The following is a 23,575-nucleotide window of genomic DNA, read 5'->3' on the forward strand; positions in this document are numbered from 1 at the left end:
GGGCCCAGGGTCGATTTTTGACTTTTTGGAAAAAACTTTAGAAAACTTATTTTTATGCATTAGAATTTGTTTATTTAGCATTCATTGATGTAATTAAGTAACTTGTGGCTAGATACGAGCGAATTGGTGGTGAAATCACGAGGTAAAGCTATAGTTGAGGCTTGAACTGTGTACGAGGCATCGAGGTAAGTGTTTGGTCTAACCTTAGCTTGAAGGAATAGGAGTGTGGTCTTGTATGCTATGTGTTATGTGTTGAGTACGACGTATAGGCATGGTGACGAGTATCTGTACGTTGGTGTCAAGCATGCCTGTGAGTCTTATGTTGTGATTAATGTGACTTCGTTTGTACGGTTCATGTTTAATGTGTTGATTGCTATCGTTGAGCAAGGTTGTGGAAAGAATATTGGTATTTGTATATTGAAGAGCGTTGTCTCAAGTTGTAAAATGAATTGTGGAAGTGTAATTGGTAATTGAACCTTGTAGAGCATTGGCTCAATTTGTGAACCAAGTTAGTGAGGTAAATGTGAAAATGAGAAGAGAATTGTGGTATTTATCCCTTGCCGGGACGTTGTGGTTTTAAGTGTTGTTCCCTTGCCGGGATGTTGTGGTTTTGCTATTGTTCCCTTGCCGGAATTTTTATTATGATTCCTTTATTCCTTGCCCTTATTGTTTGTGTTTGTTGTTTGGGTGAGGAAGAGTGTAAAGCACGAAGGGTGATGTCGTGCATTGTTTTGGCGAGAAAGTGTTAAAGCACGAAGGGTGATGCCGTGTATTATTATCATTATTTGTGAGGAAGAGTGTAAAGCACGAAGGGTGATGCCGTGCCGCACGATGTACCATTTCGTACCAATTATATTGATATTATGATGAGGACGAGAGTAAAAGCACGAAGGGTGATGCCTTGCATTTTATATTGATTTTATGGTGAGGACGAGAGTAAAAGCACGAAGGGTGATGACATGCACTTGTTTGATTTCTGATTCCTGTTAATAATTGAATTGTGGTGTTCCATATATTTAGCTGCTATTCTCCTGTTGCTATTTGGTGTTTCCCCGCAGCATGTTTCCCCCTCCCATCCTTGATTTTATATGTTTCTGCTTTTATTTTTCTGTTGTACATTATTTATCTGCACAGGTTTACTTGGTAGTCTGGTCCTAGCCTCGCCACTACTTCGCCGAGGTTAGGTTAGGCACTTACTAGCACATGGGGTTGGTTGTGCTGATACTACACTTTGCACTCTTTTGTGCAGATCCCAGTGCTGTAGATTACAGACCGTAGTGAGATTGCTGTTTCGTGTTCATCAGGCGACCCGAGATAGTCCTGCAGGCGTCCACAGGCCTTGGCGTCTCCTCCTAGCTATTTTTCCTGTTTCTTTCTTGTATTTCCAGAGACAGTGTTGTATTATTACTTTCAGACCTTTATTTGTAGTACTCTTAGACAGTCTGTGAAGTTGTGACACCAGTCTTGGGTAGATTGATATGGATTGATATTGGTAGCACTATTGAAATTTTAAATTTAGTCTTCTGCCTATTAAATTTTGTTGTTTGTTAATTATTGGTTCTAAATTGTTACTGAATTAAAAATGGAAACCAGGTGAATAATTCAATTGGTTGGCTTGCCTACCTTTCACTAGTAGGCGCCATCACGACTCTCAAGGGTGGAAAATCCGGGTCGTGACAGGGCTGTATGTATATGGATCGGGTTGCACACTGCAATGAGCCTTAGGGCTGTATATTTATATATTATGGAATCGAGTTGCACGCCGTCGTAATATACTTGGGCTGAAGGAGCCCCTCTAGAGTCTGTACATCCTCAGTGAGCGCATGTACCTATTAAGTGTGAGTGTCGATGGCTGAGAGCTGGGTGATGAGCTATTGAGAAAGACTGAGTGACCGTTGCCCTAAGAGGCTGTATTTGCTTTCATTTTTGTTGCACATAGCTGCTATATGTCGCTATTTTGAAACTTCTAAACTAATTTGACTTAAATTGCTGGATTTGAAAGCATGTCTACTTTCTTGTTGAGATTACTGAAAATGAACTATAATTGTGTAGCTCGTCACTATCTTTTATTTCTTATTTATTATTGTTACTTACTGAGTTGGTTATACTCACGCTATACCCTGCACTTCGTGTGCAGATCCAGGTATTTCCGGATACGGTGGGCATTGATATCGTGCACGGTTCGCAGTCCTTGTTCCTCCTTTCTTATCTTTTTCTTTATTTGTATTTTGGTACAGACTCTCGTTGATATTTCTTTTCTACACTGGTGTTGTATAGATGCTCATGAGCTCAGTGACACCCTGATTTGGGAGTTATGTTTCCGCACTTGTGTTTTGATTTTTACCCCGTTTTTATGAAAACACTGGTTATTCAAAATTTCCTAATTCATTTTATGTTAAACGTTGGAAGTAATTTGGAAATATCGTCTTGCATAGTACCACGATAGACGTTATCACGACGGGTTAGAATTTGGGTGCGAGAAAATTGAAAGGTCACTGCTAAAACATAAAAAGAGTATCAAAAGCAAATAGCATCAAATATAAATAGAAACTAGAAAACCCAGTGATTAAAAAGGAAAGAGGAGGAAGAAGAAGATTAAGAATTCACCTCAGACCTAAAAAGAGGCCGGCGGAGAAAAGCTGAAAAAGAATCATATAAAGAGAGAGAAATCAACTAAATTTAAAGCAAAGTTTCAATGGATTCTTCCAGAATTAATGTTTGTATCACAGTAGTGTAGGAGGGTTAGAAAATTAGCCTCACATTTGATTTTACTTATCGGATGCAACACTTAAATGTAAGACAACGAAGTTAGTATGCGAAAAGGAAAGAAAGAAGAAGAGCAATAAACTCACTAGAAAGAGGAAATGACAAAATCAAAAGAATAGAGAATTAAAAGATAGGAGTTCTCTTAGATGGCAAAGAAAGAACCAAAAAGAAGATGAAAAGCTAAACACGTGTTTTTCGAGTTTGACAACGGGAAGTGTATAAGTCAGACCTTTCATCATAATGCCCTCACAAGACACGTTATTTACAAAAATACCCTTCATCGTACCACTAAAGCTTCACTTATTATATAGTTAAATATATATATATATATATATATATATATATATATATATATATATATATATATATATATATATTAAGAACTGTATAATTTTTTCAATAATTAATCAAAGATACAGTCAGACCTCTCAATGACATCATCCCTTAACAATTATTCACTATTAAAGCCAAGTTTTCCTGAGAATCGATTTTTTAAATTATATTTTATCTCTCTATAATAACTTTTTACCTATAACAACAACATCCATATAGAATCTTTAAGATTACTACTAATGATTTTAAAAATATGCACACAATCCTTTCCATTAAAGAAAGTTCCTATCTTGCATAATATATAAGATTTGAAAAGTCGTACATGATGCCTTTTTCATTGGACAAATTTCAAAAAATATTTAGATAGAAAATTTAACTGTTAAACTCTTAGTTTGTCTTCAAGGAAAAACTATTGGATACCTTTTTACCAAAAATTTGGACACGAACTTTCACTAATTCAAGCGTTATATTAGTAAGAGAATGAAATCTACGAAACAAGCTACAATTATAAAGTTCTTCCATCATTCTTAAAAGAATTTATTTTTGTAGGTAGCTTTAAAATGTCTGCCTTAGAGTTTAAATAGTATATGTTTAGTCATAACTTTATTAATAATGTATTAATTTTTTTTAAATATTTAACTAGTGAAATATGCATATCTTTTGAGATTTTAAATTTGAATAGTTTTCTTATCTTTTATATCTAACATTAAAGAAGGAAAAATAATTGATTTAGGATAATTATAATCTATAACAACTAAAAAATATTTAAAGGTCAAATGCTATTATAAATATATAACAGCAATTTGTTATAAAAGGTCAAGAGTGTTATAGAGATGGTAGGCTACATTGACCAGTGGGGCAAACTACTCAACTAAATCAGCAACCGCGCCGCGCCTTAAATTCCACGACAAGGACCGATGCATTTGGGAAAGGGTAAATCTTGGGCTAACCGCCATCAAGTACTACCAACACTACGTCGTTCCACAGCACTAAATTAGAACAACGACTAAACATTAGCTCAATTCCCACTACCACATGTAAATTCAACTCCGAAAATTCTCATCGGAGACGCAGAATAATTTTTTAGTCCTAGGGTTTGCTAATCACTTTGTCATCGCCGGCTATGGCGTTACAAACCGGAATAGGCTTAGGCAGAATCATCTTCATTGTCGGTGCTGGTATGCAAACTATTCCCTTTTGAGTCTTTTTCATTCTACTTTGTTCTAAGTAAAATTTCAATTTCGGTTTTCTTCTTTTTAACGATTTTTGCTAGTTTGATCTGATCGTATGTATATATTCCTTATGTGTAGGGTACACTGGTACTGTGCTGTTCCAAAATGGTAAATTATCTGATGTATTAGGCGAGCTTCAGGTACTTGCGTTCACCTTTTTATTAGTGTTTTTCCCCAAAATTGAGTTAGTTTTATCTGTGCCTAAGTTAGTATTTTTGAATTTCTGTTAAAAGATACGTTTTTTTAATTATGCTCTCAACTGAGCTTGAATTAGGTAGTCTAGGTGTAATAAGTATCTCCTAGGTGTATAATGCTTCTACTGCGAGCACTGAATTATATATGGTGGATGCTGAAATTTGGAAGGGAATGAGATAATTCTAAATGACTGCGTTGTCACTGATTGAATTAGTTTTAGCTTCGTATTCCATGAATTCTGTTAATGGAAAAAGTACTATTGTTTATGCATGTTTGTTGCTCGAAACAGGTAATCTAGATTGTAATGACTTAGTATAATGCTTCAATTACTAGCACAGGAGAGTAACTTAGTGTGAATGCTGAAATTTCAATGTAACAGGGAGAAGAATGCTTAAGAACTACCTATCAAAAAAATAATGCTTAGGAACTATGTTATGTACATATACATGATACATGATCAACTCACCTTGTTTAAAAAGGGTTTTTGCAGGATATGATTTTATTTGAATATTTTTTTTTTGCTAGATCCTTGTATGACCTGTAACTAACAAGAAGGATGTAGTTGTCAAATTTTAAAACCAATTTCCTGTTTCTTTTATGTTTTCCGCATTTAATATTTGAATGCTTTAAGTGATTCTTTCCCAATCTTTTTGACAGAACTTGATAAAAAATTATGAAAAATCAGGGGAGACAGATGCTGGAGATTCAGATGTTATGGCTGCACAGGTACCTTGATCGTAAAAAGTAGCTTAAGTATACATATGAAAGTTCAGTTTTGTCATTGAATCTTTCTGATCTACTGCCAATGTGGTTTTATATGCAAAATCTACCTGTTTATCTATCGGTGAAAATTTGCAGTCCTATAATAGGCCGTGTACATAGACGGCCCCTTAAGTCCTGATTTTTCATCTAGACGCCGAAACTAAGCAAATGACACATGGACACTTGGACTATGCCCAAACTGTACCAATTAGGCACGAAATGCTGACATGGCAGGTGTGTGCTTCTTATTCAAAATTAAGTGCATGGAATGACTGTATATATTAAGCTGCAACAAAGTGTTTGCCGGAAAACATAAAACTTCACCTGAAAAGGAATTTGGCCGTTTTGGTTCTATTGCCCTTCTTTCTCCAAATTCATGTTTTTTCTGCAATTTCTTTAGCCACATTTTCAAACCAATAATTCTGCTTCTTGAACAACACTTATTTCAGTTACTTTCCGGTCACTCTGCCATTTTGTTTTAGCAACAATCTAAAATAAATGGCCATCACAAAAGCAATGCATCAATGTTTAACTAGCAAGGAAATATACATTACACCCTCTGTTCACTTTTACTTATTCATGTCCAAGGGCGGATCTGTGTAGAGCAGAAGGAGTGGTACACCACCCGCATGCTGGGTAAAAATTTCAAGTGTACAGTACTATCTTGAGGAAAAAAAATATAAATATACGGCGTGGCACCCGGAGTAACTAAATGATTGAAGGTGCCATTGTCAGGGACACTTTTCGAGCCGTGTCACCTAGGGTCGAGACCCACCAATGACCATTCAATTTTGTGTTTCCTCTTGGCGCTACTTCCCTTTTTCCTTTTTTTCCACTTCTTCTCTTTTTCTTAATTTCTTTTACTTTCTTCGTCTTTGTATTTCCTCTCTTTGTACAACACCAATTTTGTTGTACTTTTAATTATATTTGCTTCCGTTTTCCTTTTCTAGACCTAAAAATTCTTATTTGAGTATGACTTTAATCATATTTCTTTTTATCATCTAATGTTAGTTTTCAATTGATTTCAAATAAAGGAACAAACATCTTCAATTTAGTTATCGTGTGTTTAATTATGCACCAAAAATCTTGTGGATCGAAAAAATAATTTAAAATAGACCCGAACTGAATTAATTCAAGAAAGAGCAAACCGGCCAAATGTATATTCTAATTCGATTTCCTTCGCTAATGGTAGATTTGCATTAAATATAGTGGCACACGTAGCCATCAAACTCTGGATCCGCCTCTATTCACGTCACTTACGTTGCACTTCAGTGTAGGCAAGGCACTAAGGCGTGCACCTCATTGCCAGTAAGTTCTATCTTAAATAAAGCGGTGCAAAACAATACTTATAATTGGCAAAAAAATATATAAATTGTTAAGGAAATCATTATGAATGAAATTCTTAATTTTTTCTTATATTGCATATATGTTTTTATTTTTTCCTTCGTTGTGCATTTTTTAGCTAAAGCCCACACTTTAATTGCACTTTGAGCTTAAAGCCCCAATAGATCTCGAGTGCTTTTTAACACTTTTCGCCTTTGACAACACCGATTCATTTACTTAAGGGGACTGTAAAGTCCATTGTGGACAAGTAAAAGTAACCGATAATGCATAATAATTCAAAATTTTAACAGCAGCATCCAATCTCAAAACTCTGGAATACTAGCATGCTGCACGTGCGCTCTTCATAACTTTACCAGAACTCCAAATTGTCACTGGGAAGTGCAAGGGTATTATGGTCGCTAGAGGAAAGTGTTCGCTGAGCATAGCACAAAATTTTACCTGCCATTTTTTGCCATTTTAAAAGCCATTTCAGCCAATTTATGTTTCCAAACAAAGTGGATCTACGATATATTGCTGCCCTGCATTTCCACACAAGGTGGGTATTTTGCCAAGAAAATTTCCAGTGGTGCCTAATTCATGTTTCCCACTTTCTCTTCATTTTACATATATATATTTTGCAACTAATGAAGTAAAAAGATGTGCTCCATCGTTTCTGGACTTCTTTCCGTTGAGTCTGGCCAGCTTCGAAGTAGGAGATGAAGAGTTTTTTTTCCTTACGTGTTTTTGCTTCTCTTTGCTGATGTGTGTCTTTTTTATTGGTTCTTTTGCTACATCATCTCGAATTGAACTCCACGCGCTTGAAAATTTCATTTGCTTGTGCCTCAAGTATCTAATAGGCACAATTTAAGCATAGTTGAAGTGTTCAATAGGTCATATGCTTATTTAGGTGTCTACATGAAAAATCAGAACACGTTTAAGGGGCTGTCTATGTATTTGGCCTTTGAAATTTCCTTTTCATAGATTAACAAAATCATTCTTTTTATAACCGTGTGTTTGGGCCAGCTTGCACGCATCTCGGCTAATTCCAGTGGGTACATCCTACCTCTTACCATAGGTACCTGGTAACCCCTTCCACCAAAACTTGGACAAATGCGAAAAAATCACCTAGTGTTTTTTTCTCCGTCGGGTCTTGAACCCAAGACTTTATTGCTCTCGACGTACTTCATTGACCACTAGGCCACACCTTTGGGTGCAGTAAAAACATTATTTTTAGCACTACCTTCTAGAGTTAACATTGATGAAGTACTGGTATTTCATAATATGGATATTTTCCTTTTCTTTAAAATAAGGTAATAAGATTTCATTAATGAAGGGCATAAATACCCGTATACAAGAAGCATACCCAAATATAGAGAAACCTCACAAAAAAAGATTTTTCTCTGCAAAAGGCACCTAATCTTCTGTGCTTAAAGGAATCTCATGGGTGCTCCAAAACTAATAAGGGAAAAGAGACCACTCCTTGAATGTAAAAGTCCTTCTCTGTCACATCAAAAGCTCTTCTATTTCTCTCTCTCTAAATGGTCCACATGAGTGCAAGTGGAACGACATCCCAAGCCTTGCGTCCTCTTCCTCCTCCTGAATGTTGAATGTCCAACTGAACATTACTTCTTTAACCGTGCCTGGCATCACCGATGAAGTCCAACCCAACCCAACACTTCACACAAGCGAGATGCAATATGACAATGTAAAAGAAGGTAATCTACTTCTTCATCTGAGCGCTTGTACATGAAGCTGCAACTGATACATGTAACTCTCCTCTTCCTGAATTTCTTGTTCGGTAGACTCACCACGTTTATAGCTAACCATGTAAAGAAACACAGCTTTCTCGGCACTCGGGGTCTTTAAACCGTGAGATAAGGAAAGGCTACCTCTGCTCTATCCAGTAATAAACCATAATAGGACTTTTTAGAAAAATACACCACTATCCTCCCCTTCCCCCCTCAAATCTCTAAACACCATGGCTAATCCATGAAATATTCTGCTTGTGGAGCAACTATCAAACCGTGGAACTAAACAATCTCCCAATCTTCTAAGTTTCTCCTAAGTCTCAAACCCTAATGTGTTTCTCTATCTTAAATCCTCCGTGTGCTTTGAATTGCCATCTTTTCTTGGCATGAAATCCTGCGCATATTAGGAAAATTGATGCTTAAAATGTTACTTTCACACCGTTTGTTTCTCGTAAGCTTACTTTGTTCTCATCATGTCACGCTTCAAAATTAGGGTGGGATGTGATGGGCACCTGAGCTACCCGTCGAGTGAAACCTGAACTAGCTTGTGCTAAATGTAGTTTAACATGGAATTGAACATCATTAACACCGTTAAGAGAAATAAAATTGAAATAGCTAAAATTGAATTAAATCAATTATATAATAATAAAGTGCATGAGTCTAACGTGACACAGGTCAAGAGTCGAGGCTGGTAAGCTGCCAAACAAAAAGTACATGAGTCTAACGTGGCTAAATTGTGAACTTTAACCCCACTGAATAAAAGTCATTCAGTCATGAGCCTCTAAGGACTTATTATACATGATCTATGGAGGTTTCCACATGAAATAATATAAAAGTGTAATATTAATAAAACCTTGCGAAGAGATCTGTTATCCCCGGAATAAATCAATGGAGCTTGTGAATTGAATCTAGAAAACTTGCCTCTAGCCACGAGCTTCATCACCTGCACACTTAATGCCTGCTACATGATGTGGCATGCCTTAACGGGCTAAGTATCTCCGAGGGTACCTAGTAAGTCTTGTTTACCACCCCCTAAGCGAGCACAAGACTTTTCTAGGCTAAACAGTTATAATAAAGATGCAATAAATATAACTAGCAATTTAATACGTTAATATTAAAATATGAAAGCTGAACTGTAACATGAAATCTAAAAGCTGAACTGTAACATGAAATCTGAAAGTTGAACTTTACATGAAATTTAAATTAAGTTCTAATAATTGAATATAGCTAAGTTTCTTGTTTTGAAAATTTTATCTAACAATGGTGTCTGTGAGTGTGAGGATGGCTGTGCCAATCCCCGGCCCGTGCGACTTTTACACTCAGGGAGGTTGACTACTTCTTCCAAACACATAAATCTGAATAAATAATGGCACAAGCTGTTTAACCTAAAAAATTGATTATTAGAGTAGTCAATTAGATTTACAGAAATTAGGTCGCAAGAAACTGGCACAATCCAATTAGATTGGCTGTAGTTAATCAAAAATAAACAAATGAGACAAATTACTATAAAAGAAAGCAGTGTAAAAGCAGTAAAGGAAGAATGAAGTAGATGAGATTCTTATTCCATGATTCTTGACGGAAAGGAATTGTAGAGCAAGATTAGTGAACAATGTTTATAAGCTCATCAGGTTAGTAGATTATCTAGAGTTTTTTCTATCTGAATCTTAATGAATCCAAGTGTAATAGAGTGGGAGTATTTATAGTACAAATTCCTAGTAACCGTTCCCCAGAATCACGCACGTTGGTTTTGAGCATTATCTATCAAGCTCGCGCCTTACTCCTGTAGGCTTTTACACCTGGGGAGGTTGACCACTTCCCCCAAACACATAAATCTGAAGACGTGGAGGTGGAGCACATGCAATTGTGGGACAACTAGCCCTGACAACTATGGCTCTCACACTTGGGGAGGTTGGCTACTTCTCCCAAAATGCACGTGATCACATATATCTAATCTGTGATGAGTATGAATAAATGCAAGCAATGGCACAACAACAATCAAATCAAACAAGAGATTCAATTGCTTTTGAAATTTTGAGCTAGCTGAGTTATCAAGTAATGCAATTCAATTGCTATAAGAAAAGAAAATCTATATCATGAACTAATGATAACATCATAGCATTTAATCAATCAAGGGTTTTCAAACAAAAAGTTAAAGCATTTACACTTGGGAACAATCAGTCAACTTTTTATCAAATAATTTTTTTTACTAAACATTTTCTTATTACGCCCTTGACTTGGGGAATGTAAACTTCACTTACCTTGAAACAATTGTCCAAGTTTTCTCTCAGTAACTTCGCTTACTCAACTCTTCGAAATCTTCAACCTAGGGGTTAAAACCATTAACCCAAACTATTCATTCAACCCAATTCCTTCAGCAAAGTATTATTTAGCCATCTAGGGCTTAAAGTTAATTTTCACCTCCAACTCCATCACTTCTTGTGTTCTATAGTCTTAATATAGTCACACGATTCTAACTTTAGTGTTACGGAGTAGTAGAATTCACCTTGAGGGACGTTCCCATAAAACCCTAGGTTTTCCATCACTTGAGTTCTTGAAGATGTTTCTTGAAATCTAGGGATTTGCCGAGTGATTTAATGTTAGGAGCATGATTAAATGTTGTAAATCTATGTATTTATCCAAGAATACTCGCCTTTGAGTGTGAGAGTTTGCGCAACTTCGTGCTTGCTATGTGGCAGAAGACTTAATGCTCAAAACCTAAAATACGAGCCTTTCTTGAAATTTGAAATTTATATCTATAGGTGATAGCGTCGTGGTCATGTGCTGAAGCATAACTGAGTTGTTTTTCTACACTTGACCAAATTCAGATCGCGTGGTGGTCGTTTATTGGAGCGAAACTTAGCTGTTTTATACACTTGGCGTCTAATACGTTCCTCCATCTTTTTGGCCATTATACTTACAAAACTTGATTCCAAATCATTTAACTTGATTCCAAATCTTTTGCTAATATGGAAGACCAAACTACCCACCAAGGTTATTTGTTTCAGCTGGATTGCTCTATATGAAGCCTGCTTAACACAGGATAATCTCAATAGAAGAGGCTTTCAACTGGTCAACAGATGCTACATGTGTAAGGAAAGCTCAGAGAATGTCAGTCACATGCTCTTGCATTGCCCAGTTGCCACTGATCTGTGGAATATGTTTTTTTTGTCTTTTCGGTTTGAACCGGGTCATGCCATCGTATATTAGAGAGGCATACACAAGCTGGAGTCTTTGGGAAGTTGATAAGGCCATCAAGGAGATCTGGTTAATGATTCCTGCAGTTATTTTTTGGAGTTTGTGGAATGAAAGGAACCAAAGATGCTTTGATGGAATCTCAACTCCAAATCACACTCTTAAAGCTAATTGTTTGCTCACCCTTTTTAGCTGGGTGAAGTTAACCCCTGTAATTAGCACTGATCACCTTTTGGACTTTGTTAGCTCCTTAGTTATAGTTTAGCACATCCTAATGGGGCTTACAAACTCTTATTTTTCTGTATTTTTGTCTTCTGATTTTGTAACTATTGCATCTACTTGATGCCTTTCTAATGAAATACCTTACTTCATCAAAAAAAGTCTTTGAAATAAATCTTACCATAAAAATTCATTGTATGAACCCATAAGAAAAATTCATCGTATGAGTGTTAACTCAAGGCTTAAGGAACCATAATCGGGGCTTTACACATCACCCGCCCTAAGTGATTAAGTGAAACATTCCCAATAAACTCTTACAACCCTTCTAAAGTATTCCTCCGTAAACGGCGCTCATAGGGAAGTGTAATATTTTTAGTCCTCCATCCCCCTTCTAGAACCCCATATTTCTCCGCAATCACCTCTCTCCAAAGAGCATTCTCCTCTACTGAAAATCTCCATAACACTTCCAAGTAATCCCTTGTTAAACACCCTTAGATCTCTAATCCCAAGCCCACCCCAACACTTTGGTGTTGTGACGATCTTCCAATTGACCAAATGAAACTTCCTTTCCCTGCTTGAAAAATCCCATAGAAATTCCCTTTGAAATTTTTCCAACTTCCCTGTAATAGTGGTTGGAGAGTTTAACAAGGACATGAAATACGTTAGAATGCTCAATAAAGTTCTCATCTTATGACTGTAGGGCATTTAGGTCTGTATAGATCATGGATTCAGTGATTAAACGATGGATGTAATGGTGTCATTGTTGTATGAGTTTAGTTTATTAAGCTATATCAAATTGACTCAAGACTTTTCCTTTCCTTCTCTCATTCTCTTTTTGCTTTTTCTTCATTTTTGGTGGATGCTAGTGGGGTCTACAGATTGTTGCTTAGGCCCGACGCTTTCCTTTTTCCAATATTTATTGTGTAATATGTACCTTAATTTTTATTTTTGGATTCACTCCCCCAAAAAGAATTTGTCCATTGGCATTCACAGATTAAATGTGGGTGTTGCGAGAGGCATATATATGAGTAATTTCACAATTTAAATGCCTAGATGGCATAGGGGCCCCTAGGCTTTGGTCTAGTGGTAAGAGCGCAACACATATTATGTGGGTTTGGCGCAAGTCATGGATTCGAATCTTGCCGCGGACAAAAGCTGATATTTAAGCCGAGAAGGTTAAGCGGCGGGCCAATTATACACCGTGTTCGTGCATAACTAGCCATCAGAGAATTCTCGATAATAAAAATAATGATTAGATGGTTAGGGTTTAACATTTCCCATCATCACACAAATCTACATGGAAATGCACCCAAAAAACAATTTGACTTATTAAAATCAATGTGGACTAAATTTATGGGATTAAATTGGACATGGATTTATGACTTAGAAAACAAAATCACGTGAAAAAATACTATTATTTTGAGATGGTGTGTAAGAGGTTTAGAAAAAATGAGCTTGGCCATGCCCCGGGGATTTCATTCAATGGCAAAGGTGGTACGACCCAGGTCACAAGTCCTGCCGGTTGAACACTTGAACCAAGTCTGGTATTAATTTTAGTGGAGAAGGATTGAGGAGCAGGCTTCTTATCTACTTAGTTTCAAATTTGGAATTACAGATTTCTCTGTATTTAAAAAAAAAAAGGAAAAATAAAGAAAATGAGAGCTTGTCCGTCATCCAATCCACCTCTCTAATTGAGTTTATTGTCTTTCGCAGACATGCTTTGCATCACATGCCCCATTATTATTATTATTATTATTATTATTATTATCATTATAATTATATTAGACAGGATAAAAGAATTATTAACCCCTGATTCTGTTGTGGTATCAACCAACTCATTATAAATTAAATTATGAAATATCTCTATGTTACAATGCAACTTATGTTTATTGCTTTCTCTTTGTAGGTTCGTAGGCTGGCAATGGAGGTTCGACAATTGGCTTCTGCTCGATCAATTACTGTTCTTAATGGAAATTCTACTGGTATCTTCCACCATTCTTGACTGAAGAGTTTCATGCTATGTTTTGCTTTGTCTTTCCTTTGATTATGCAGAAGTTGTTTTCTATCAGCCAATGTGGGCTTACACCCTTTGTCGCCCTCTGTGTCTCAGGTAACTTGACATCTCTTATCATGCCAACTGCTGCAGTAGGGGCGTTGGGTTATGGATATATGTGGTGGAAGGTAAAATAAATTGTTTCTTAGATTCTCTATATAAGTAATACCCTCTCTTTTGTTACTGGCTTCCATTAATGTGGAGATTACTCGAAGGAAGTCTGGGTGATTCATTATACTAAGGTGTACTAGAGGTATGTGTAGCATGACAGATGAAATTAAAATGCATGAGGGAGAAGGGCTTTCTCAAAAAAAAAAAAAAAAGAAGTAAAATAAAATGGATGAGTGAGAACGAGTGAGTAACATGCTCATGTGTGTCTAGGTGGCGTGTCAGCTTGAAGTTGGTCCTCGGCTTAGGTACCAGCCCTTCTACAGAATATTAGGGGTCAAAATGGTGGAAGAAACAAGCCCTCAACCGAAGGCCAAGCTTTTCTGCCTCTAGCTTTAGATGGCCATTGCATACTTGTTACGGTGAACAATGATCGATATCCCTAGTATTTAAAAAAAAAGAAAACATATTTTCAACTTTCCGTGTAATTCTTGCAGGGCTTATCATTCTCTGACCTTATGTATGTAACCAAAAAGAATATGACAAATGCCGTTTCAAATTTGACAAAGCACTTGGAGCATGTTTCTGAGGCGCTTGCTGTAAGTATCATCTCTTGCAAACTACCTCTGTTGTTAATTCCTTCTCTGCAATCTTGGCACTCCCATGTGCCTAACTAGCACACTAGTATTATGCAATTTTTTGCTTATAATAAATCCGGTGTTTCTGTTAAACATGTGAAGCTTGATGTTTGCAGCTTGTGTCAACAATAGTGTGCTATTAATGAATTTGCCCTAACCTCCCCAGCCCTCTTGGTAATAGGCCAGAAATATTTCCCATGTCGGTGAATGTGTTTGTATTCTCTGAATGTACATTACTACCAAGATTAATAGTGTGGTACTGTGGTGGTACCAGTGAGAGTCTCAACATGATATGTGTGGGTTCAATTCTGATTATCTCCTTCCCCCTCCCCCTAAGTAATATTTTTTTTTATAAAAAGAAAGCAGTTATTTAAACAGCCTGAGAAAGAGTTGGGTATTTGGGTGTGATATATGTTTCTTGGTGGGTCTCGTAAGAACGTAGATCTTTACATTTATATTTATACTGTTCATAAAACCCATACCTCCCTAGAGCAACTCAATTGGTTTATCAATATGTACCTAATTGTAGTCCAGTTCAGTTTATGAAATAAAAATGAGTTGTTCATTACCTAACCTAAAACATAATTCGCCGCGGTAAGACTTCTTTAGATTAGATGTCAACATTGAAAATCCTTGATTAAAATTTATTCTCAAGTAAAAGAGAATTTTAAAGACTTAAGATAGCAACAAGAACCACTACGCCTCGGTCCCAAACAAGTTGGGGTCAGCTAAAGACTTAAGAATTAAGATAGCAGCTAGTAAAAAAAATTATCGAAGTCACATTAATTACAGTTGAATTGGATTTAGATTTTAGACATAAAGTTGCTACTGGGTTGTGAAATATAAGGACAATAATTTGTATTGCCACACTTGATCTACCAAATATTTTTGTATTATTCCCGTAACAGTGGGATGAAATTCATGATATGCTAGGGGATTAGCAAATCGTGGTAACTGTGGTCTCTCATTACAAAAAAAGTATAAAACCTCAAAAGGTCCCCAGTTTAGTATTATAACTAGCTTGAATAACGATTGTCTGAAAAAGTCTTTCTGCTATGCTGCACTTTCCTATTCTTTTACCCATTTTAGCCTCCTGTTATTTACTTTAACTGTTAAAGCAAATATTAGCTTTGAGTTTACCAATTTATGATCAACAACAACTACTACACCTTGGTCCCAAGGTAATTGGGGTTAGCCATATGAATCCTAATAATCCACTTTGCTCCATTTGGATCTGTTGCATTCCAAACTTCCAGTATTCAATAATTTGGGGTTCTCTACCACTATTGGTTCTTTACATTTTCTTTTGAATAGCATCTTTTTTATCAAAAATTAAAAAATAAAAGAGTTTTTAAGACACGATACAAGTGTGCCATAATTTCTTTCTCATGAAAAAAAGAGAAAGAAGTGCCATAATTTCCCAAATCATAAGAAGAGGGGGAAAGTTTGAGGAAGAAAATATTTCATGTTAGTGTTAGTTGGTTGTTTAAGCTGATTACTTCTCTCCACAGAAATGAAACCGCGTGTCAGAAGTCTGCTATTAGACAACCGTATGATTCTTTCTTGAACCATAATTTTTCTGTGATTCCTATAAAGAATTTGCGCAAACAGACCTTTATGAAGATGTTTTTATGTGATGTGGGGTTATTTGTGTCTACCTATGTCTGGTATCTCCATGATGCCTTCCTCATTATTCTGTTTCTCCTCTTGATCAGGCAACAAAGAAACATTTGACACAGAGAATTCAGAATGTCGATGGGAAATTGGATGATCAAATGGAGATGTCAAAACTACTAAGGAATGAGGTGCAAATCTATTCTAACACCTCTTTGTCTTTATTTATATTTGGGGTTTGTTTTCTCTGATCCACTGTCATAATCCTTAACTTTATACTTTCCTGGTTATACTATAACTTTGCAGTATAGCTGTCATAATCAGGTCAAATCCTGTTTTGCAACAGGTTAATGATGTGCGTGGTGATCTGTCACAAATTGGTTGTGATTTGGATGAATTACAGAGAATGGTTTCTGGTCTGGTAAGTTATGCTTTCTTATATCTTGTGTTCTCTTGTCGAAATTATTGTTCAGATGCTTTTGTAGAGAGGCAGTGGCAAAGCTACCTTGGATTCTCAACGTCATTTTTGGTCAATTTTGTTGTATGTACTTTTAGTACACTGATCTCATCTTTAACTGTATCCGGATATGCAGGATGGCAAGTTAGTTTCCTTAGAAGGCAAACAGGTAAACTGAAAAAATAAGTCATTTCATCCTTTTCTCTCAGCTACTAATTTTGTTTATTTACCTATTAAATACTAAGGGGAAAAAGTTTCTGATCATTCGATCATCTGGGGTTTGTAGCCTCTGCTTATTTGCAATGTGCCATTAAGGTAATTTGTGCTAAGCATAGCTCTCATGGTTAATAACAGGACTTCGCAAATGCTGGTGTCATGTACCTGTGCAATATAGTCAATGGAAAAAGGGTGAAGATGCCTGATACACTTCAGGTTTGTACACCCCCCTCCCCCCCCCTTTTTTTTTCCCCCTCCATGTACAACTATTGATGTTATCACAACTTGTCGATGTGATAACCTCTTCCACTTGAATAGTGTTTTATTCTGTTTTAGGCTTTCACACACTATCATTTTGCATCTGTTCCCCTCTAGAAAGGGTGATATGGACGGGGTTGGGTCGTACGTGTGAAACAAGTGGGATAAAGAATGTTTTTCTTTGTCCCCATGGATACAGCAATGCGATTTTAGACGAACCAAATATAGCGATCAAAAAGTTTTCTTTGCCAGGCAAGTGACAGGATGTGTGGTTCGTTTTTCTATGGACAATCCCTTTTGCTACATGATTTTTGGCATGATCAAAACTACCAAAGCGTTAGTTAACAGGTTTTGATTATATGCATCTGATTTTCACACTAGGGTGAAGGTAGGAACAGAGAGAAATTTTGTCTTCTCCCAGTAACTGGTATCTGTTCTTAACCTAGAAAAGGCGAAACACTAGTCTATTTGGCCAAAGTTACAGATAACAACAACAACATGCCCAATATAGTTCCATATAGTGGGGGCTGAGGAGGGTAGTGTGTACGCAGACCTTACCGCTACCTTGAGGAGATAGAGAGGCTGTTTCCAATAGATCATAATGGATATTCATGTATAAGGAGATTTTCGGTCTTTCATTCTTCTTGATCTAAGGTGTGAATTAAAACTTATAAGTGCCTAGCAAAGGCAATTAGTTAACAGGTTTTGATTATATGCATCTGATTTTCACACTAGGGTGAAGGTAGGAACAGAGAATTTTTTTTTCTCCCAGTAACTGGTATTTGTTCTTAACCTAGAAAAGGCGAAAACGCTAGTCTATTTGGCCAAAGTTACAAACAACAACAACAACAACAACAACAACATGCCCAGTATAATTCCACATAGTGGGGGCTAGGGAGGGTAGTGTGTACGCAGACCTTACCCCCCTACCTTACTCCCCTACCTTGGGAGATAGGTAGGCTGTTTCCAATAGATCAAAATGGATATTCATGTATAAGGAGATTTTCGGTCTTCCATTCCTCTTGATCTAAGGTGCAAATTAAAACTTATAAAAGAGCCTATCAAAGGCAACATGTCAAGTAAAGACATTAACATACTAGGTCGTTTTGGTTGATTTCAACCTCGTCGCATAATAGAAAGAAAAGGACCTTCCATTTGGGGGCATATACTTTTCTTGAATCTGCTTTAGCAGGAGAAGGAACACCAAACCTGTTAAACTTGTCGAGTCTCTCTAGTGTTCTATTTTTAAGATTGTGCAAGCAATTACCACACAAAGATCTCTGGTTGTAGCCACTTTCAGCAGTAATCATCTCCAGGACAGTACATAGGACAAGATAAAGTTAAGTGGCACCTAGTAGGTGCAAAAGAGGCTGAGTGCTTCACCTTGCTGCAGTTCAGTTCAATCGCCAAGGTGTGACGGCATCTGTCTCATCACCAATTGGCTCTGTCCTGACGAGGCCTCATTAAGCAATAATTATTTCACTTCATTCCATCTAATTGTCTGCAATTATAGTTGTTATTAGAGTTAAATACGTTACGCCCCCCTGTATTATGACTTGTAATGGGAGACACCCCCTGTATTTGAAACCAAACACTTAATACCCCTGTATTATAAAAGCCGTAAAACTACTTAACGTTGTTAAAGCAATATACGAAAATGACTAAACTATCCCGTAGATACCCTATGTTTATCTCAAATACGCTCAGTGCATAACACTAGAATCAAATAGTCAATCATGTATAAATTGTATTATTATAATTCCGGGATCTCTACAACAAATAATCAATCATGTATAAGCTTCAAGTTTACGAACATTTTTCAACAGCAAAAAAGCAAGATACGTTCAAATCAACCAAACACTAAAGGCAAGTGGAAAGTAATTGTATTTAGAATCATTATTGGGAAACAGAGCAATTGACCTGTATTTCTGCGGTTCATAACAATAAACTGAAATCGCGGTTGAGCACTCCTGTAACACCCGCTAAAAGTTAATTATCACAAAACACAAAGCACAGAACTCTAAATCAAAACTGAAACAAACATTCCTTTAAAATGAGTTTTTTTAATACTCTGACTGTTGAAAACAAATAGAGATCCTTCCAAATCCTTCTGACTCTGCATAAACAATTCAATTACAAATTATATTAATGGAAAGAGAAAAATTATAAATGAACAAATAAATTCAGGAAATTGAATTAGCTGTTATCGATATATTCTTAAAAGGTAACATGAGCAGCAGTGATAAGATTTTCTTCAATGAAAGGATCAATACACTGAAGAACCGTCAAGTTTAGAATTTCTTCATTGTCTTCCCATTCATAACAATACATGAAAATAGAAGAGGAAAAGAATGCTCTAAGGATTTTGCTGGGAAGCAGTTCTGTTACAGGAGTATAAATTGATGTGAAGCAAGGGTAATTTGTCAATGTATTAGTTGTTATATGAAAGAAATAAAAAAAGAAAATGGATTCTTAAAGGAGTTAGTATTTGTGTAGGATTTTTATAATACAGGGGGATTAAATGTTTTGTTTTAAAATACAGGGGTGTCTCCGTTTTCGGTCATAATACAGGTTTTTTAATGTATTTAACTCTTATTATTATTCAACTTAATTTACGCGGGTGTGTGTGTATTTTTTTTTTGTTTTTTTTGTGAGTATCACCTTGGAGCTGACTATCGTTGTATCGTCTTTTCTTGTTTTGTGTATTTTATCCTTCACAGACCATTTTGTTTAATATTATTAGATGCTTGTCTCTTAACCTGTATTTAATGCTGCAGGAACAACTTAAAATTGTGGGCAACTCAACACCTAGTCTCATGGTACTTCTGCTAACTTCTTTTTAATGTCTTTATTCAAGTATTTTGTCTTACTATCAGCCATATGCATGAAGTTGGCCTGTGATAGCGTGCATTTTTTTCTTTTTAGTTCCAAAATGCTCATTGGATTTTGGCTCCTACATAAAGGAGATTTTTTTTGTAAAAAATCTAGGAACACCAGAATAGTGTCAAAATCAAAAAATTGCTAAAATTTTAAACGACATTTTTATTGGTTATAATATATGAACTACTTTGGGATGCCGCTGCCCATATTGATATTTCTAATTGACATGATTCATTTATGTTAAATAATTTTGAACTGTCTAATACATGCTTTCGTCGTGAATACAATGGCAATTTTTGCATGTCTGATACACTGTTTGGTCAAGTATGGTTTTACCATTCCTGAGCTCCGATTGGAAAAGATTGATTAACACACATACAATGCCTCCCTTCGTTAACTGAACTGCAGATTCCCTATTGGCTTTTATTGTCTGTTTCTTTATGTCTAATCATTGACATGGTGGTTTTATCAGTCGGGTTACAGTTGCAGGCATTTCATTGATGTCCCATAACTTTGTTACAGGGCCTTAAAGAACTTGCGGACTCTTTACCACAAGGAAATTCTAATAGGTATTTAACTGATGGCATTGCCCAAGATAATCTTGATAAGTTAAAAGATCCACCAAGAGGCCTAATGAGGTATGTTATTTAGCATGTTCAAACTTCCCCTTTCACTCGCTCTCCTCTATTTTGGCTTGTGGGTTAGCTGGGATTTAGTCATCGTGCTCCTTAATTTTTGTTGATTAGCAACTCTGCATGTTCAGAATTTCTTTTTTCCTTTTGCATTGTTTTGTGGTTGAAGTCATTATATATCCATGCAAACATGTGTTTCCTCTACTCCTGGAAAGGCCCTGATTTTCTCCTTTTTTTTATGTTCTTTCTAACAGGACGGCTTCTACCAAGTGCTGATTCACCCGTATGAAAGGAAATATCATTTGGTTGTTTCTGTTTTTCTTGGAGTATCAGGGCTCTGCTGGGATATTTTCTTTTTTTCTTGGGGGGTTGTTGAACGGCAGTCTCTTCAACTTCTGTTCCAGTTAATGGTTACATATGTAGTCATCAAATGATGGAGCCTATATTTAGACCTCCACTGATATTTCATCTATGCGCTCATATATACGTATTTTGTCTCAAATCACAACTGTATATGATTGAATAAAATACGTGCCACTGGATAGTAGGCACAGTGGTGACACTGTTAATTTGAAAAAAGATGTCAGAAAATTATTCTTGGTGTTCTCTTTTCTGTATAATGTTGAACCCTAGGAAGATTTTCAGATATCTTGATTAGGCCTTCAAGAAAGCAATCTTGTTACGTACCTCCCTCATAAAGCTGAATGCTAAATATAGTCTTGTGCTCGTTGTTCATGGTGTTGAGAAGGCAATTGGTGAGGTTTTTGGTTAAGCAACCTTAGATCCAGTGGCTAATCAAGGTTCCCTAAGCTGGGGTTGCGTAATTGATAGTCGTCTCTGCTGTGAGTGATTATATCGCAACATTACAAATAATGGATTTGCCACTATTTTTTGTTTTATTAAACAAAATGTCTATTTTTATAAATAGTATTTTACTTAATGTGAATGTCTATCTTTTTGAGAGAATTTTGTGGCTAAGTCACTTTTCCTTTATAAATAGGAGGTTCTATTTCATTGTAATTCATCCTAATTGAACAAGAATTCTCTCTGCTTCTCTCTTTATAATATGTCAGCATGATATTAACCAATTGAGTAGTGGGCGGTTGTTTTAATTTGTGGATATATTATTAATTAGTTGTTTAATGTGTGAGAAATTAAATCACTCGTGGAGAGAAAGATATAAGAATTTGCGTGAGGCTCTTGCGTGAATGCATTGATATTCCTATATTAGGCATCTGCTTTGGTCACCAGGCTTTAGGATACGTGCATGATGCTTAATTTGTACATAATATTAAGCGTAATGATTGTCAATTGTTCCATGAACTTCCTTCAGGAATGAATCCTGAATTTAAGGTAAATATTTTACCTTATCATTTATTAAGTTCTTGAAATTTTATAATTTGATTATAAATACAAGCAAGGACAATAAATTTTGATTAGAACTCTAATAGAGTTTGTAAGAAATTATAACCACCCGAAGTGGTAAAATTTCTATGTCTTGCCATGATCAAATTCATTTTTGATTGTGAGCACAAGAAGTGAAAACTCGTCCCGTTGAATTTGCTTCATTCTCGTTCTCTTAAGAGAGTGTGGTAGCAGTATGTGATAAGTCTGAACGAAGACAGTATTATTACCGTGAAGGTATCAATAGATGTGGACGTGGCAATAGATGAAATAATAATCGTCATCATTGTGGTACTGAGAACAATAAGGATTATCAAAATAATAATTCAAACGTTTGTTATCGATTTGATATGAGATTTTGTGAAGCATATATAGATGATTGTGATCCATTCATGATGTGATGTGACAATATCATGACAATATGGTAGTGAATATACCACTCACCTCTAGAAGGAGATTTGAGATGAAGTAAAAAATAAATTTCATTACTACTGTGTTAGACATTTTGACCTAAAATCAAAGATCTTGGACAAGAAAAAGTGTGAAAGATAACTTGCGTTACGTAGTTAAACCAGCAAGAAAATAATCACTATCATTTTTAGCTTCACGGTGGGCGCCAAACTGTTTACCGTGAAAATGGTAATTACAATTAAATTTGATTATGTGGTTCTAAAAATATGTGATCTATTTTTATGCTGGTTGTTAAACAATGGATGCTAAATAAAGGATTAGAAATCTAGGTTGCAGCTTAGAGAAGGTATGATAATCGAACCAAACAGTTGGAGATCGGGGCCTCGAGCTCGCTCATTCGGGGCCTCGAGGTCGAGTCCTATACTCTGCCGTGGGCAATCGATGGAGGGATTAACAATTATGATAGATCCAATGATGGCTCTTTATGGCCAATAAGCAATAAATAAAGAACAATAAATAGAACACAATGAATGTAAGAAATAAATGGAAGTAAAGAGCTTAAGAGAATATGTTAGAGAGCAGTTAGAATGATCTTGTGTATTTAGTATTGAGCAACAAATCCTTACAAAATGATAAGGATTCCCCTTTATATATAGGGGGGAGGGGGGAACACAGTACAAACGCATTAATTACAAAGATATGGTGCAGGTATAGCCACTTAATGTCCTGATACGGGTCAGAGCTAGCCCTCTAGACTTTATCAGCCCTAGTCGTGCCCCTAGGGAACTTCCCACTTTCCTACCTTAACTGTCGACTTGCACTGCCTCGAGGTTGGACACTGATGGCCCCTCGGGATAAATCTCGACCGTAGTCTTGAGCCTTCGGAAAGCTTGCTTACGAGGCGTTGTAATGGCCGAAAATTGGACCCTCCAATTTTACCGCATACAGTACTCACGACAAAAGACAAGAATCATCGGATCGGTCGACGGGAAAGAAGGATCTCAAGAATCTACGAGACCTAGAGTAAAGGGGTATGTGTATACGCCGAGGAAGCTAGCTTTGTGGTCTACTATGCTTTCCTCATGATTGGGGATCTCTACTAGCACTGCCCCTCCCCCCCCCCCCCCCCCCCCC

At 36.4% G+C, this 23,575-nt stretch overlaps 1 protein-coding gene across 1 annotated transcript; it reads left to right on the forward strand.

Annotated features, from left to right (window-relative positions):
- Window positions 3,983-21,243, forward strand: LOC109211067. Its single transcript, XM_019374571.1, has 13 exons — window positions 3,983-4,277; window positions 4,410-4,471; window positions 5,184-5,252; window positions 13,677-13,752; window positions 13,881-13,951; window positions 14,429-14,530; window positions 16,285-16,374; window positions 16,530-16,604; window positions 16,777-16,809; window positions 16,995-17,072; window positions 19,892-19,933; window positions 20,517-20,632; window positions 20,881-21,243. Exons 1-13 carry the CDS (start codon window positions 4,223-4,225, stop codon window positions 20,900-20,902), a joined length of 891 nt encoding a protein of 296 aa, XP_019230116.1. The 5' UTR covers window positions 3,983-4,222; the 3' UTR covers window positions 20,903-21,243.

The sequence above is a fragment of the Nicotiana attenuata genome, chromosome 2 (genome assembly GCF_001879085.1).
Source record: "Nicotiana attenuata strain UT chromosome 2, NIATTr2, whole genome shotgun sequence".
In the NCBI taxonomy this organism is placed as follows: domain Eukaryota; kingdom Viridiplantae; phylum Streptophyta; class Magnoliopsida; order Solanales; family Solanaceae; genus Nicotiana; species Nicotiana attenuata.